The sequence below is a fragment of the Pelophylax lessonae genome (genome assembly GCF_965119305.1).
Source record: "Pelophylax lessonae genome assembly, chromosome: 3".
In the NCBI taxonomy this organism is placed as follows: domain Eukaryota; kingdom Metazoa; phylum Chordata; class Amphibia; order Anura; family Ranidae; genus Pelophylax; species Pelophylax lessonae.
In genome coordinates, this window is record NC_138770.1 from 654,534,368 (window position 1) to 654,550,795 (window position 16,428).

The window sequence follows — 16,428 nt, forward strand, 5'->3', positions numbered from 1 at the left end:
AAAAAACCTGAAAAAGCTTTGTCCCCCCCCTTTCTGGGTACCCCAAAAATAATAATTTTGTGGATCCCCTTGATGCTCATGAAGGAGGTCCACGAGGTCGGAAACCAGCGAAGATGTTTCCCCACCCTAATAATGGGTGAGGACAGACCTTCATGCTGAGGGGGTCTTGTCTGTGGGTCCGGAGAAGCTAGCTCTAGGCTTACCAGACTAAGGATACTTGGAACCTCCCAGGGAAGATTTGAAAGATCTATTTCCCTTATTCTCCATCCCAGAGGCACAAAAGAATTTTATATGTGCTGAGAAGGAGAGCCCCCCGTCTGCGATGAGGCTCCTTCCCTTTCCTAGACTATTGCAGGAAGGTACTCCTCCCCTCCACCGCAATACCCTTAATGATGTCATCCAGGGTATCCCCAAACAGGCGATCGCCTTGAAAGGGCATATCAATGAAAGCTTTCTTAGAGGCTTGGTCTGAGGACCAATTCTTAAGCCACAGCACGCGCCTAATCACCACCACTGAAACAGAAAGTTTGGACAGCACAGGAGCTGTATCCAAAGCTGCATCACAAATAACCTGCAGCCCATGGACCAACTGGGCCTTTAAATTAACATAAGCAGTGGGGACCTGCTCACCCCCAGGCACTGGCGCAAAAGCTTAGCCCGTTCAATTAGGGTCTGAGACACCAGGGCTAAGGCAAAGACTGGCTGCAATGTCGAACCAGTCATAGTAAACATGCGGCATGACACATAAGGGGGTCAGTGGGGAAGATGTGACCCAGAGGCTCCATAAGGAAAGGAAGACGTTGCAGTACAAACCATCTTTTAGAATCATTAAAGGATCCTCCCAAGGCTCAGGGTACCCATTAGCAGAAAGAGAGACAACAGGGACCCCAAAGGACTAACTCTACCGACCGGAGGAGCGCCGAAAATTTGGACCCAGCATGGACGCCATCCATTTTTATATTCCCTGGGCACAGGAAAAGGGGAAGGAGTTGGAAGAGGAAGAGCTTCGGCAGCCCCATAAAGGCTTTGGTCGCCTCCAGCATCTCCAGGACTAAAAGAAAATGGCTGCTGTGACATTGGGCTAAAAAAACATGGCAGCCGACCGGAGACCAGCCAAGCCAATGGAAAATGGCCTCCATGACATCAGAATTCTCCAACATGGCTGCCGGCAGCTCGAGACGCCGAAGCATGCTGCCAGAATCTTCCCTGTGCAGGACCGGCTTCCGATCAGGTGACCACTATGACGATCAATCACAGTAGTCACATGACTGCTGATCCTCCCCCCCCGGGAGTTAAGAACTTTTAAAGGGGATGCAAGGGTGAGCAGGAAGGGGTTAAAAGGACATGTACTCCAAAAAGACAGAAAATATACACCAGGTAATGCAAAATATTTTACACTTTTACACTTATGATTGATTTCTTTTCTGTGCTGTACCATTTATAAATGTACTTGTAACAGCTGAAAAACCCATAAAATGTATATGAAAGAGAAAGAATAGGTACAAGCCAAAAGAACATAAGCCCTGATTTTTTGTAGTGGAGTTCCAGGCCAGAAACTGCGAGTTTTCACCTTTCTTTCTATATAAGAATGGAATTAAGAAATCGGATTATAAAGCCATTTCTGGGGCTAAGGTATGGCATCGCTGAAAGACCAACTGTCCCCCTGCTGCTCACAGCAGCCAAATCTTGTCTCGTGCAGGTTAGAAAATTGATTACCTTGCAAAATGCATTTTCTTTCAAGTCATTTAGATACATGAAGGCCATCAACATTTTTAGGTCTTAGGAATAATGACAGGTTGTACTCACCATAGTCTATACCGGTGAAGAGTTTGGTCTCATCCAGAGATACCATACTTGTAACCCTGTTAAAATAGGATACAAAAAAACCCTTTTTATCTACGCATACGCCATGATATTTTCAATGAAATCACAATCCATGAAAGGCTTAATTGCATCCTAATAAAAATAGTGGCTAGTACCACTTACAGTATTTCTGACATCTGTATTCTAACTGCAGCACACTAACTCTAAGCCTTTGAAGGATAAGTTCACCTTTTCAGAAAAAATAATAAAATGCACATTTTTTACAGGTAAAAAAATATGTATTTCTTATCTTTTGTTGCAGGAGCCTGGAAAGCATTGCAGCAAAATCAGCAGATTGCGTATACCATGCAGGTCTCCTGCAGACTTGTTAGTGTATAGGTTTCCCCATACAAGGAAGCCGATACATGATGAAAGGAAGAATACTACAAACTACCACAGGGCTCACAGTGCCGTGGAAGTTCACTGAAAACTACAAGCCAATAGGTGCTAGGGCTGCAGGACCTTGTAGTTTTTCATTCACAGAGCGCTGTGAATGAGTGACGTGGCCGGGTGGGCAGAGCCCCGCATGGCCACATTTTTTATTTTTTTTATTTGACAGCTAGTGGGTGGAGAAGAACCCCTGCTAGCTGGCACAGTGGGGATCAGGGAGGTGTGGGGGCCAGAGCATTCATAACATGTTACACCCTGAATATGGGTGTAACATGTAACATGTTACAAAAGATGAACTTATCCTTTAACATTATAACTTATTGAATCGGTAGGTCGCATCTGCAATCCTGTATTTTGCCTGAACTGGGCAACCTTTTCTTTAATTTTGGAATATAGTAAAGAAGGGTAACAGTTTGTTTTTTGCTGCCTTTGTTCCACTGGAAAGATTTCCCTTCACTCCCTGCAACAGAAGGAACAGGTACAAATCATTTCTACAAAGTGAGGGTAATTTCTACTGAAGGTAAAAACAAATTAGCATTTTTTAATTTTCCTATTAGGAACCTGTAAAGCTTTGCACCCATGATCAGCAGATCACATGTGCAATCTCATACTCCAACAAACTGTCAGTGTAGCTGTCTGCCCATACCTGGTATGGTCTGGAAATTACTGAATGACAGAAGCATCAATGAACTATTTAGAGCGCTCATCAGCGCCCTGGTAGTTCATTGGGAACTACAAACCGTCAGCCACAATGGCTGATGGTAGTTGTAGTTCCCCAATTTGCAGAACTCTGTGAAGGAATGATGCGGCCAAGTGGGTCAAGCCATGTAAAACTGCTTTTTTTATTTTTTTTAATTGTGATAGCGTGTGCAGGGAGAAGATCCCCAGCTCACTGTAACAATGGGGACTGGTGGGGGGGATAAGACCACAAAAAGTTATAGACCAAAAAGAGTCTACTGTTTTCAACCAGATAGGCCGAAACTGTGCAGCTCTACTAAGCAGGAAGAAGAACCTGCACATGTAATATGCAAATACTGTAGTCCCTTGTAGCCAATTACAAATCTTTAAAGATAATTGGACCTCAAAAACCCTTTTGGGAAATTAAGCAGGGCAATTAAGCTGGTAAATTATTAAAAGCAAAAAGGTGAGCCAATAAAATGACTGGTCAACAGCCACCCAACCTAAGACTTGGCTGAAAGCTGAGGCATAAAGTGGGTAGAAAAACTTAGTGTCTTAAGCTTCTCTCACTTTTGGTGTAATAGACAATTATAATCGGTATAAAAAGAAAATAGATTTAAATGCAATAAGCCATAAATTGCTGCAAAACCCCCCAAAATAAACAGCTATACTGTGCATGGCAAAAGGAATCAGCTGCTTAACCCCCAACATACAGAGCACATTGTTTCAACAACTGTATGAATGGAAAAAAAAACAAAAAAAAAACATCCTAATACTTACAGATGAGATACTCTCTCCCCTTGCAAAGGAGGTAGGATGTTCCCTGAGCCAGTGAGACAGTTCTGCATGATGGTGAGACATTGCTGAATATCATCCCTATGAAAACAGAGATGATGATTAGTCTTCTGTATGCCCTGTTAGGGACACGTCATCTTTTCACAAATTTAATTGCATTACTTTAGTAGAAAACAAATGAGGTGCACAGTACGTAACTTTCCACCAACCGCTTGTTTTTAATTTCATTTTGATATTATGTCACTTTAATGATAAAGCCTATTTTTGGGCAAAGTGCATACCTCTGTCAATAGAATAGAGGCCTGGAAAAACGTTGCCTGGTCTGATGAGTCTCGATTTCAGCTGCGACATTCAGATGGTAGGGTCAGAATTTGGAATAAACAAAAAGGAGAGCATGGATCCATCCTGCCTTCTATCAACAGTTCAGGCCGGTGGTGGTGCAAAGGTGTGGAGGATATTTTCTTGCCACACTTTGGCCTCTTAGTACCAAATGAACATTGTTTAAACCCCACGGTCTACCAAAGTATCGTTGCTGACCATGTCCATCCCTTTATGACTACAGTGTCCGCATCTTCTGATGGCTCCTTCCAGCAGGATATTGCACCATGTCACAAAGCTCCCATTCATCTCACCACTGGTTTCTTCAACACGCCAATGAGGTCACTGTCCTCCAATGGCCTCCACACTCACCACATCTCATCCAATAGAGCACCTTTGAGATGTGGTGGAACAGGAGATTCTCATCATGGATGTGCAGCCGACAAATCTGCAGCAAATTTCTGAGAAATGTTTCCAACACCTTGTTGAATCTATGCCACGAACAATTAATGCAGTTCTGAAGGCAAAAGGAGGTCCAACCTGATACTAGCAAAGTGTACCTAATAAAGTGGCTGGTGAGTGTATACACATATATATATATATATATATACACACACACACACACACACACACACACACACACACAGGGCTGCTGTTAGAAATCGCGGGGCCCCGTACAGACTAACTGGTAGGGCCCCCCCCCCCCCCAAGAAAATATTAAAGATATATTTAGCTAAAATTACAACAAAATCACTATTAGCAGACACAAATATAACATAACTTGCATAATTCCTGCTAAATCTAAAAAATAAAACTATGTTAAATAAAAAAGAAGATGAGATGAGAAAAATATACAGGCTGGGCAAGTTGGAGCTCAGTGATCAGAGAGACAGAGAGAGAAACAAAGTTACAATTTACAAATAAACTCCTGAGCAGAGATAAGTGCTGGGAGGGGGGCCCACACAGGGAGGGGGGTTAGTGAGGGACAACTGTCTCTTTCTCAACAGATAAAAGCTGATAGCAGGGAGAGGGACAGATCAGATTCAGGTGCTGGAGGAAGATTTCTGTAATTGTTGTCCATCACTAATCCCCCTCTCTGTGTGGGCTCCCCTGTGTGCTCGGGGCCCCCTACAAGAGGGCTGGTGGTCCCCCTCGATCAGTGGCCCTATATATATATATATATATATATATATAATTACACACACATATACATACACACACACTAGCTGTGTGTAATAAAGGCACTGCACTTTTCCCTTTATATCTTACAGAAAATGATGTCTAAAATCAGTGAGAATCCAACACTGGAGCTGCAAAGAACCAAAAGCTTTATCAAATTCAAAGACAAATAATTTACCTTGACAACTCGAGCTCTCCGCTCCCATAACGATCAAGCTTATCTAGCTCTGGCTGAAGGAAGTTGTCCAGCAAGTAGAATGCAAATTCAACCTCCTCTGCTGAAGGAACATGCCACCTGATGTTTAGGTTCCAAAGGTCACCGGCCTTTCCCCAGTCCTAGAAAGGGATTTTGATTTTTTAACCAAGTGGTGATTATGTATTTGGGTTGTTGGCCATAACCCGACCAATACTCATGAACAAATGATAAAGAACCACAAGCTCAGCACTACTGATTCATGTTCTTTACAGTAAAAGCCCCCTTAGGCCCCATTCACACTTCCAATTTGGAAACACGGCTGAAATTGCCACGATTCTGCCTGAGATTTCAAATCATGTGACAATCACTACAAAACATGTGACACATGCTTGAGTGCCATTCATTCCAAATAGCACCCTAAGCACAACGCGACTCGGCCATGACTGTTGCACGACAGAATCGCAATGCAATGGCGGCAAAATACAACCTTCAAATTGCATGACGTTTGTTTCAAAAAAGGAGTAGGAGCTTCTTTTGGGCCACAAGCAAGCATAAGGTAGTCCATTTAAGTGAATGGGTTGCCCTATGTGTGACACAGAATTGTGTAAAAATCACCCACACAAAATCGCGAGCACCACTACGAGAAGTGTGAATGGGGCCTTAGAAATGGGGCAACCATCCCCAATATGTACACTCGCAGCCAGGTAAAAAAAAAAAAAAAAAAAAAAAAGATTTGGAAGTGTTAGTAAACTCTAATTTTAAAAAATCATAGTGCTGCAGACTTCACCACTTACCAAGTTGACATGTCTGTTTTTCTTCCTAAAGCCTGGTACACTTTTTTTTTTTTCAACCCAGCAGGGCTGAATGAAAAAAAACTGACAGCTCTGGAGGAGCCACTATACTAACAATCTGATGTTAGTGCAGCGATCTCCCCTGCTGTGCTACTGCGTCCTGACAGGGGGACGGCCCCCGCTGGAACACTCTGGCCATTGGCTGAGAGCGCTAATCGGGAGCCATTTGGCAGACCTTTTTTGGTTATGCCCCATTGACAAAAGTCGGTTGAATGGCCAGCTTCTGTTCGACTGCCTACAGTGCACATGGGCCGAATGTCATCTGGTTTCTATTGAACTGGCCGATGACGCACGACATTCAGCCCATGTGTACTAAGCTTTAGCCTGTGGTTGCTCACAATTACTTCTCTATGGATCCCCCTTCCCGGGTTGCTGTTTTCAGGTGGCTCCTTCCCCTTTACAAGGACCCAAACAGCCACCTTTATGTGCACGCTACCAGGTGAGCAATAAAAAGGACGTCCACAACAACCAGTGGCAAGCCACTCTGATTTTAACACCGAAGGGTGCCAGGTGGAAGGATGCCCACAGGACCATCCACAGCTTAATTTTCAGCCAGTTCATTAGGAACTGGTCAAAATTTGCTCTATGTATGGATAGCTTTAATGCCCACGATTGCCAGCAGAGTGCAGAAAGATCTCCTGGCATACAGATCATGCTTGAGGATCTAACACCCTTTATGTCTATGGTCAGCCTAATTCCAGCATTTAATATCTGCCAGCTTTTTTTTTCTGGCTGTAACCCTATTAAGATGAATTTAAAAATTGCAGCTGGGCTTAAAAATTATCCCAAAACACCACAAATCTACAATAAACGTGACTGGAATTGCAAAAGAAAAGCCAGAGACTTACCTTGATTGGAAAATATTCAGAGAGAGGCTTATCGAATCCGCCCGGCACACTGCAGTACTCAGTGGGGTAGATGAGAGTGCAGGAGCGAAGCAGATGGTGCAGCAGATTACAGGACAATGTATAACCCTGTTTACAAGTGAAGTGCAAGGTTCGCCGGAGAATTTTGACAAGCTGGTCTTTGTAAGGAAGCAGTTTCTCTCCATCCACTCTTGTTACCTACAAAACAACCCCTTATGATCACAAACATCAACATATTTTTTAATACATCCACAAAATATTATTATTTTTTTTTAATTCAGGGAAAATACTTTCTGTAACACACTAACAACTAGAGTTGCAGATCCTACAAATAGTACACGGTCCTCTTGGGCTGGCAGTGGCTCCAGGACAATCAGGCCACTAAGACCAAATGAAAGCCCCACCTCTGCGGAGTTTTCTCTCCATGTTGTGGCTGAGCATCCCTGACCTCTAAGGCCCAATGTAGACTAACCTTTAGGATATAAACTTTTGAGTGTTTAACAATACATAGTTCATTGTTTGAAAAAAAAAATTGACAATTAAAATGTTACCTCAGAAAGGAGCTGCAGGTTCCAAAGTAACTCTTTGTCTAATTCTTCCTCATGGAGGACATCATCATCTACAAACAAGAACGTAGATATAAAATATTTTAATTGGCTCAAAGTTTTATATTTTAGTACAAATTTCTAATGAAGTCACATGATGTAGAAGATCACATCAATTTTGCCAGATACACACGCCCTAGACCTCAGGGTTTGGGGCCCTTGGATAGATTAGAATGCTCAGGCGAACATCGAGCACGCTTTGCTTTCCATTTAAGCGGTCTTAGTGGAGGCTGGTTAAGCCTTTATGGTGGGTCCAGTCAGGCCCCCCACCCCCACCCCTTCTCCTCCTCTCTAGGCAAGTGCTTTTGATTCCTGGCCTCCCTACTATTTTTTTATATTTTATTTTCCCTTTTGCAGTTGCTTTTAGAGATGCTTAGTGTTGCCAATGAAGAGCAAACTTCCTCGTGAAAGAAGTACTTTTTTGGATCTTTGTAACTCCTATATGCGCCACTCTGTTATCCTTTTACAGTTGGTAGCTGCAGGCACCCTATTGCTCAATGTACCGGCTTTATGCAAGCACCACTATGCTCTTGCTTGTATCATTTCCAAGGTTACTGCTTTCCGTTTGCCGTTGTATTGCATTTTTCTTTTGAAACTGTAAAACCTTTCATTAATCTTCTGTAAAAGGAAATTTTCAATAAAAATTATTGTACCAGAAATCATGCGATGTGACATAACATATGGGGCGGAGGCAGGTGGCGTCATCACTGTGTTCCAGGAAGCGACTGGAGTTTACAGGGAAAAAATGCTGTATAGGCTGATTTTAACATTGCCAAGCTATTTTAAGCAGAACAAAAAGCAAATACCTGTGTGCATCGAGGACTTAGTGCACAGATAAATGTGAGCGCAAACTTTTAAATGTTTTATAATAAATGTTTATTTAATGGAAAGCATCATGAGAGGGTTAATGTTTTACTCAGAGTGTTAATACCTGGGAGGAGGAGAGAAGGCACAGAGGATTGAAGAGTGGATGGTACTATTTAAACCCCACAAGGAGAAAGGCTTGCTGTGCTATCTAACATATATAGGTCAATAGAATCTGGTAAGAGCACAAGTGTGGTGGAAAAGTGATCACAAGGTGAAGGTGGATTGCGAGCGATATTGTGGAGAGACATATGATTTCCAGTACACGGGATTAAGTGACAATTGTTTGGAATTATATTTTTACATTTTTGGGATTGAGCGGAAGATTGCTACAGTGGATGGACATCAAATTATTTTAATATGAGATGCTCCAAATTGGTTTGGTACTGGAGTATTGTGGTAGGTACTTTTAACAGATTATACCAAACTCAAATCAAATTACTTCCTTTGGTGTGTTTGCTCGGAGATATTGATGAGAAACAAATCCTACCTGAGGCGAGAATACCTAATATACTTTTGTTATATTTTGCCAGAAAAACGCTTGCTATGAAGTGTTTATCTACCATTCCTCCAACATTTGAGAACTGGAGAGTGCAAGTAAACTGCACCTTACTGATCAAAAAAGAGGTGTACCAAAATAGGGGCACTCCGGGCAATTTTCTTAAACTATGGGAGACCTGGCTCGCTGTACTGGGTTTAGCCCCCCTCTCCTTAGTCACAATTAGGCTGCTGCAGTGTTAATCTAAATGGTACACGCTTTTAACCTTCCTATCGGTATTCCCGAGCGTGACTCGATTAGATTTTAGAGCCAAAAGCGGTAACCCCGAGCCACACCTCGGGGTAGCGCTAGGAAGATCGCTGGATCCTGGTAGAGGTTTTACTTACCTTTTCTCCGGGATCCAGCGAAGAATGCGGGCGTTATGCGGCGGCAGAGCTTCCTCCCGATCGTCTGCGAGCCCCGGCTTCTGTCTCCGGCGACGTGACGTCCGCCGGGGGGTGGAACCGGCGGCAAATTCAAATGTAAAACACACCAAACACACTGATACCATTCAAAATAAAAAAAATTCACATTACATTGCCCCCCCAGTGCCCTTTCCTGCAGTTTTACTGTACTTTTTATATATATATATATATATATATATATATATATATATATATATATATACACACACACACACAAACACTATATATATATATATATATATATATATATATATATATACGTAATTCTTGTGAAGGAGCAGCCCAAACCAACTGTATACACATACATATATATATATATATATATAAATAATAAATGTATACAGTTGGTTTGGGCTGCTCATTCACACGAATTACATGCAAAATAATGGTACCGCTTTCAGCACCTAAAATCCAAAAGAATCATACCGCCAGGGAGGTTAAGGGCGCTCATAGACAGTTCAAATCTCAGCCGGTTCAGCAGGAACTGTTTATCAAATCGATCAGCTTGGGTACAACCAGCCTGCCGGATTCAGTGGCTATTATCGCTAATGGCTGCTACAGTCCCTAGCAATAGTCAATGTCTTCTCCCATTGGGACGGCTTCCCCTGCGCCAAGAAAAGACAAATGCTCAGCAGGAGGGATTCCCCCTGTCAGCACTGTCTGTGCTGATGGGTGAACTGTGGGAATTTCTTTCCTGCAAATTCACACTGTCTATGTATTGTGATGAAAGTAAAGAGTTACTTTTAATTGACCCGACATATTATTTGGGTGTAAGCAGATGTGTTTGTTAAATGGTTCACTTTTTGCCTTTTTTCCCTGAGTAACTGAATGATTCCTTATGACACTTGGCAAGTTTCTCGTTAAAAAGTCTTTCACATACATACCTGACACTATTGGATTAGAGTGAATTGTTACTGTGATAGCTTTACGACTACCAATGCTTTGCTGTGCATGTTTAAACAATGCTAGCTGAAAGGCTACTTCATGTCTGACTTTGCTTTTGAGTGTCATTTTTTTTTTTTTTTTTATAAGTTTGTACTCTTGTTTTTGTAAAACTAAAAAATGTTTCAATAAAAACAATTTGCCAAAAAAAAAAAAAAAAGTAATATTGGTTTGCACTTAAAGCGGAGTTCCACCCTGGATTTTTTTTTTTTAATACCCCCGGGACAGTCAGGGCTAGTGCATTCCACAATGGCTAGCCTCTGATCTGTCCCGGGTTGCACTTACCTGTTAGGACAAATACTTACCTTGCAAACGTCTTGTCCAGCGCTGCCATCTCAGATGTGGGCAGCTTGAAGCCAGCGCGATCCCCTTCGGCGTCTTCTTCCGCCTGCTTTGGTCCCACGATGCTCTGCGCCGGCCCCGACGTCACTTCCGGGTCGCGCGCGTCATCCCTCTACAGCTTCTGGGCATGCCCAGAAGCTGTTTAGAAGGGGATGACGCGCGCGACCCGGAACTGACGTCGGGGCCGGTGCAGGCGCAATGATTCCTGGGAGCTATGACGTTCAGCTCCCAGGAATCATTGCAGAGCCAGGAAGTGACGACGGGCCGCGGCCGAGGAAGGAGGAAGAAGGAAGTAAGGTAAGTATTTTTTCTTCGTTACGAGGTAAGTAAAAAAAAAAAAAATATGCGATTATCCATTTCTTTTTCAGGTGACCCGGAGCGAGAAGATGGAGGTAAGTATAAAAATAGGGTGGAACTCCACTTTAAAAGCACCTAATTTTAGAGCACACAGGATAATTAAAGTGTCATTTTCAAAGATCGATATAGTGGATAGACATCCAAGCACAGGAGGAGGATATGTGTTTAGCAGTTTTTAAAAATGATAGCGATGCGCTTATCCATGTTTAAAACTTGGTTTTGTGGTGTAAAATCTTTTTACAAAGCCATAAAAGTATGCTTCAGCTACACTCCAGACAAACAAAAAAACAAGCAAGTAAAATCTATACATAGGGGAAATTTAATGACACTGTAGAGTGCAAAATCTGGTGCACCTCTGCATAGCAACCAATCAGCTTCCAGAGCTTAAAGCGTTTGTATCCTCAAAAAAAAAAACCCTGCAGGACAAAGGCATAATGAGCTAGTATGCATTGCAAGCCCCGACACCCGCTGAGGCAGCTGACATCTTCCCTCAGCATCTCTTTCGGGTTCGGCGGCTCCGTCGCTGTGAGTGGCCGGAGTCGCGATGACGTCACTCCCGTGCTTCACTTTCCGGCAAGGAACTCTTAAGGTACGCCGGACCTTCAGAGTGCATGCGCCGTTGGTGTCAGCGGCTGCATGCAGGGCGAATATTTCTCCTAAACAGTGCAGGTTTAGGCGATATCAATTTTACCTACAGGTAATCCTTATTATAGGCCGCATTATAGGCTTACCCTGTAGGTAAAAGTTAAAAAGCGGAGTATACTACCACTTTAACTGAACAAGTTGAAGTTAGAAGCTGACTGGCTACCATGCACAGCTGCACCAGATTCTAAGTGCTTCAGTTTTAGTAAATCTCCTTATAATGTTGTATTTAAGTATTGCACTTTAGAGAAGTCAGAAAGTAGTCTGTGTAAATAGCGTTTTCCAGAATGCACGCTATATATATATATATTAACCAACAAACAACAAAAGCGATCAACAATCTATACAGCCAAAACAAAACTGTGGAACTTACTGTTAGTGAGATGAGATATAACATTGCAGCAGTGAGGCAGAAAGAGCTTCAGAGACTCCACTGGGCAGCACTGAAAACATTGTTCATAAAAACACAATTAAAACATCCAGCATTGTAATACAAATCCAGAGTAAAAAACACCTTAAATGGAAGTCCAGCAAAACAAACCAACATACTCCAGAAATACAAGCAAGTGAATGGATATATAGTAACCAGGCAAAAGGTTTTTATCACTGCAACTACTCTTGATTAATAAAAAAAGTTTATCACACTTAAAAGTCAGAGGGTGACCCCACTATTCAATAAAGTAACTTTGCAACCTCCTGTTCCCTGGGCTATGAAAGAGAATCCGCAGTGTCTGCAGAGCCGGTGTTTTCGGATGTGGACGATGACGAACTTCCGGGGGTGTAACCGGAAGTTGTCATCGATCATCGGGTCTCAGGCTGACGGCGGATGTGCGTCATCACGTCCGGCCGGAAGTGCGCATCCGAGCATCGGAACACCGATGCAGGATGTGTAATAAACTCCTTACACTTCCGGGTGACCCCTAAACGGACGCTGGTGCGCATGCGCCGGCGTCTGTATTAAAGGATCACGACCGCGCCGCGCACATCGGGCTCTCAGAAGAAGTCAAGTGGATGAAACGTCAGGGGCTCTCAGAAGAAGTCAAGTGGACGAAACGTCAGAGCCGATGTGCGCGGTCGCTATACCTTCCACACTGGTTATCATTCCTTATTCCTATTGGGCTACAGGAATGGTTTGGAATGGTTATCAAGTGTACATATTTTGAGCTTTATGCCTGCACTCCACTGCCCTCTTGTAAGTAGCCATTTGGAGGGGAGAGGGGCTTGCATTGTGTGTGATTTTAATAAAGTGTTACGGAATTACACTATTGTTGCCCCCACTTTGTTCAATTACATGAATTTTTGAACTGAGGAACAGTTGGAGGAAGGAGCAGCTAGGTGCAGCCCAGCAGTGATCTATACACCCGCTGATTGGTGGACCTCATTGAAGGCTCTATATTCACCGGTTTCTGGTGAGTGTTCAATCTTAGGGGGGGAGCACTGGAGTGTGTTCGAACTTTGGGAGAGCAGACAGGACCCTTCACACCCCTGCCCTGGTGGACGGATTGTGCCAGTTTATCACTGCATGGACTGTATACACATATATCATATGAGTCTTTAAGGACATTGTTTTATACAATAGACCTGTTTTTTTAGCGCTGCTAGTGTTCAGTCTATTTTACTTGGTTTAATATTCTCAACACCTTTTTTAATATGAAAGAGAATCGTCACGCAGTCACAATCAGTCCTCGTTTTCCTTCTCCTTGGTGGGATTTGTAAATATATGCTCTTTGCTTTGTTAGAGAACGTGCAGGTAAAGGGTGCCTGTAGATAAAAATAAACTGTGCAGTTCTAAGAGCCCATTCACACTTGTGCGACTTAAATATCATGCAATTTTTTAATGCGACTGTTATGTCTTTGGATGAGGGCGACTGTTATGTCTTTGGCTCTGACCAATGTGATAGTTTTGTTTGTGCTCCACGAAGTCGTAAGACATGTGCATAACAGAAAAATTGGATTTTTCCTACAGCTTACCTGTAAAATCCTTTTCTTGTAGTACTTCAAGGGACACAGAGCAGTCATAATAATTACTATCTGGGTTATACTTCACCTATAGGTGAATGGACACTGGCAACTAAAAAGACAGGGAGTCCCCCTGTATATAACCCCTCCCATACAGGAAGTACCTCAGTTTTGTAGCAAGCAATAAACATCCCAGATAAGAGGGGAGGGACCTCTGTGTCCCGTGATGTACTCAAAGAAAAGGATTTTACAGGTAAGCTGTAGAAAAATCCAATTTTCTTTATTGTACATCACAGGACACAGATCAGCCATAATAATTACTATGTGGGACATGCCAAAGCAATGCACTTGAGGGGAAGGGGAGACTAAATACGAAAAAAACCCATCAGACCCGAAAAGATCTACATAGCTGCCTGCAGCACACCAAATGCAGAATCCTTCGGGTCCCAACATCCACCTGAATCTAGTGAACGTATGTACTGAAGACCAAGTAGCGGCCCTGCAAATCTGAGCCATAGAGGCTTGATGGCAAACTGCCCAAAAAGCACCTGCTCTTCTGCTAGTGCGTGCCTTTACCGGAAAAGGTGGAACCTTCCCCTTTAAACAATACGCCTGGATAATGACCTGTTGTAGACTTAGACGCTGCCTGCCCTTTCCTGGGCCCTTCTGGCAGCACGAACAAAGGGTCGGTCTTCCGAATCTGAGCTGACATCTTCAAATTGATCTTAAATGCATGTATTACATCGACAGAATGTAACATTTCCTCTGCTGTTTGAGGATTTGGAAAGAAGGAAGACAGTATAATGTCCTGATTCAAATGAAAGGCAGACACCACCTTGGGCTAAAACCCTGGGTGTGGAGGTAGAATCACCCTATCTTGATTAAGGATCAAAAATGGCTCCTTACAAGAAAGAGCCACTAACTCTGATACTCTTCTAGCTGAAGTTGGTGCAACCAAAAAGACTAATGCCCCATACACACGTGCAGATTATCTGCAGACTTTTGTCTGCAGACTTACCAAAACAATATGAGGTCAAACCTAAACACTTTCAATTTGTATGCAATCCGGCAGGCCCTTGCACTACATAGAAAAGGTAAGTCTGCAGACAAAAGTCTGCAGATAATCTGCACGTGTGTACGGGGCATAACTTCCTGGTCAAAAGAACGAGAGGAATATGCCGAATGGGCTCAAAAGGTTGTTTCCGTAGAACCGCCAGGACCAAATTTAAGGACACAATGGTAGCCTAACTGGCGGAAGCATACTTAGCACCCCTTGTATAAAGGCTCGGACCAAGGAATGCGACGCCATCAGTCTTTGAAAAAAGACTGAAAAGGCTTAAATTTGACCTTTAATAGTGCCTAAGGCTAGCTTCAGATCTACCCCTACTTGCAAGAAGGCTAGAATTCTCCCGATTATATATTTACGGGTGAAAGAGTGTATCAACGTGCCTTACTAAAAATATTATATTTCATATTACATCTCAGCTAGGGCTCATTCTACGATGGAATGTGGGCCCTTGCTAATGTCATTAACGAGCCAGACTAACACTCATTCATACACCCTGGACATCAGACAGCAGTATTTTGCATATAGATGAAAAGACGTTGACATGTTAAACACCTTTCCATTGGGGGCGTGGCTGAACTGCCGATGTGAGCAGACGTGTCTCAAGTCGGCTCCGCTATCCTGCCTGAAATAATCCTGTTGATCGGACCCTAGAGCCCGCTGAAAGTACCTGGTCGACCCGCACCGCTGCTCCTCACATCCCGGTGGCTGTTTGGTGATCCTCACTGCCGCACTCCGCCATGACGAGGAGGAAAGAAGACAGCACAGCTGCAGCCAGGCAAATCCAAGATGGCGCCGGCCCGCTCCCGCAGCGTGCTGCTCGTGAGAAGCCTCCGCCGACTGCCATCGCTAAGCTGGGAAAGTTTGCCAGGGACCCTGCTAAGCACAAGCCAGCATCTCCTCCTCCGGCTCCCGCCCCGTCCTCCAGGAATCCTCCATCTCCGCCTGTGGCTGCGATGTCCCCACACGAGGCTGTCCAGGCCGGATCTCCTTCTGGGCACACAGTGAGTACTCGGCTGGAGGGTGCAGAGGGAGAAGCTCCGCTGGACAATATCCCCCAGGCCATCCCCACTATACAGGATGTCCTGACGGCTATACACACCTATGGGGCCTCCCTATCTGAGTTGTCTGTGGAAGTTAAGAGCATGAAAGAGGGCCTGCTGCATATCAGGCAAGACATGCAAAAGATGAGAGAGCGGACCACAGCCTTGGAGGGTCGAGTGAGCGCTGTTGAGGATGATTTACCCCCCCTGATCCAAGATGTGCGCATGAACTCCTCTGGGGTCTCTGAAGCGATGAATAGGCTGGAGGACATGGAAAACCGGCTGCGTCGCAGTAATCTGCGCCTGGTGGGCATCCCTGAGAAAGCGGAGGGTAAAACTCCGGTGGAATTTATAGAGCACTGGTTAATAACTACTTTTGGGAAAGACAATCTCTCCCCGTTTTTCTCTGTGGAGCGGGCACATAGGGTGCCTTTCAGGGCCCCTCCACCAGGTGGCCCTGACAGACCATTCCTACTGAAGCTGTTTCACTATAGAGATAGAGATATTAT

At 43.8% G+C, this 16,428-nt stretch overlaps 1 protein-coding gene across 1 annotated transcript in view; it reads right to left on the minus strand.

Annotated features, from left to right (window-relative positions):
* The window catches only part of PSME4 (proteasome activator subunit 4), a 340,163-nt gene that overhangs the window by 131,866 nt on the left and 191,869 nt on the right, over positions 1-16,428 (minus strand). Inside the window, exons 16-21 of the mRNA XM_082250997.1 lie at positions 12,225-12,294; positions 7,688-7,755; positions 7,119-7,334; positions 5,402-5,559; positions 3,712-3,807; positions 1,807-1,862 (exon numbers count right to left, since the gene is read on the minus strand). Of these exons, the coding sequence (XP_082107123.1) occupies positions 1,807-1,862; positions 3,712-3,807; positions 5,402-5,559; positions 7,119-7,334; positions 7,688-7,755; positions 12,225-12,294 (664 nt within the window). The remainder of the gene's footprint in view (positions 1-1,806; positions 1,863-3,711; positions 3,808-5,401; positions 5,560-7,118; positions 7,335-7,687; positions 7,756-12,224; positions 12,295-16,428) is intronic.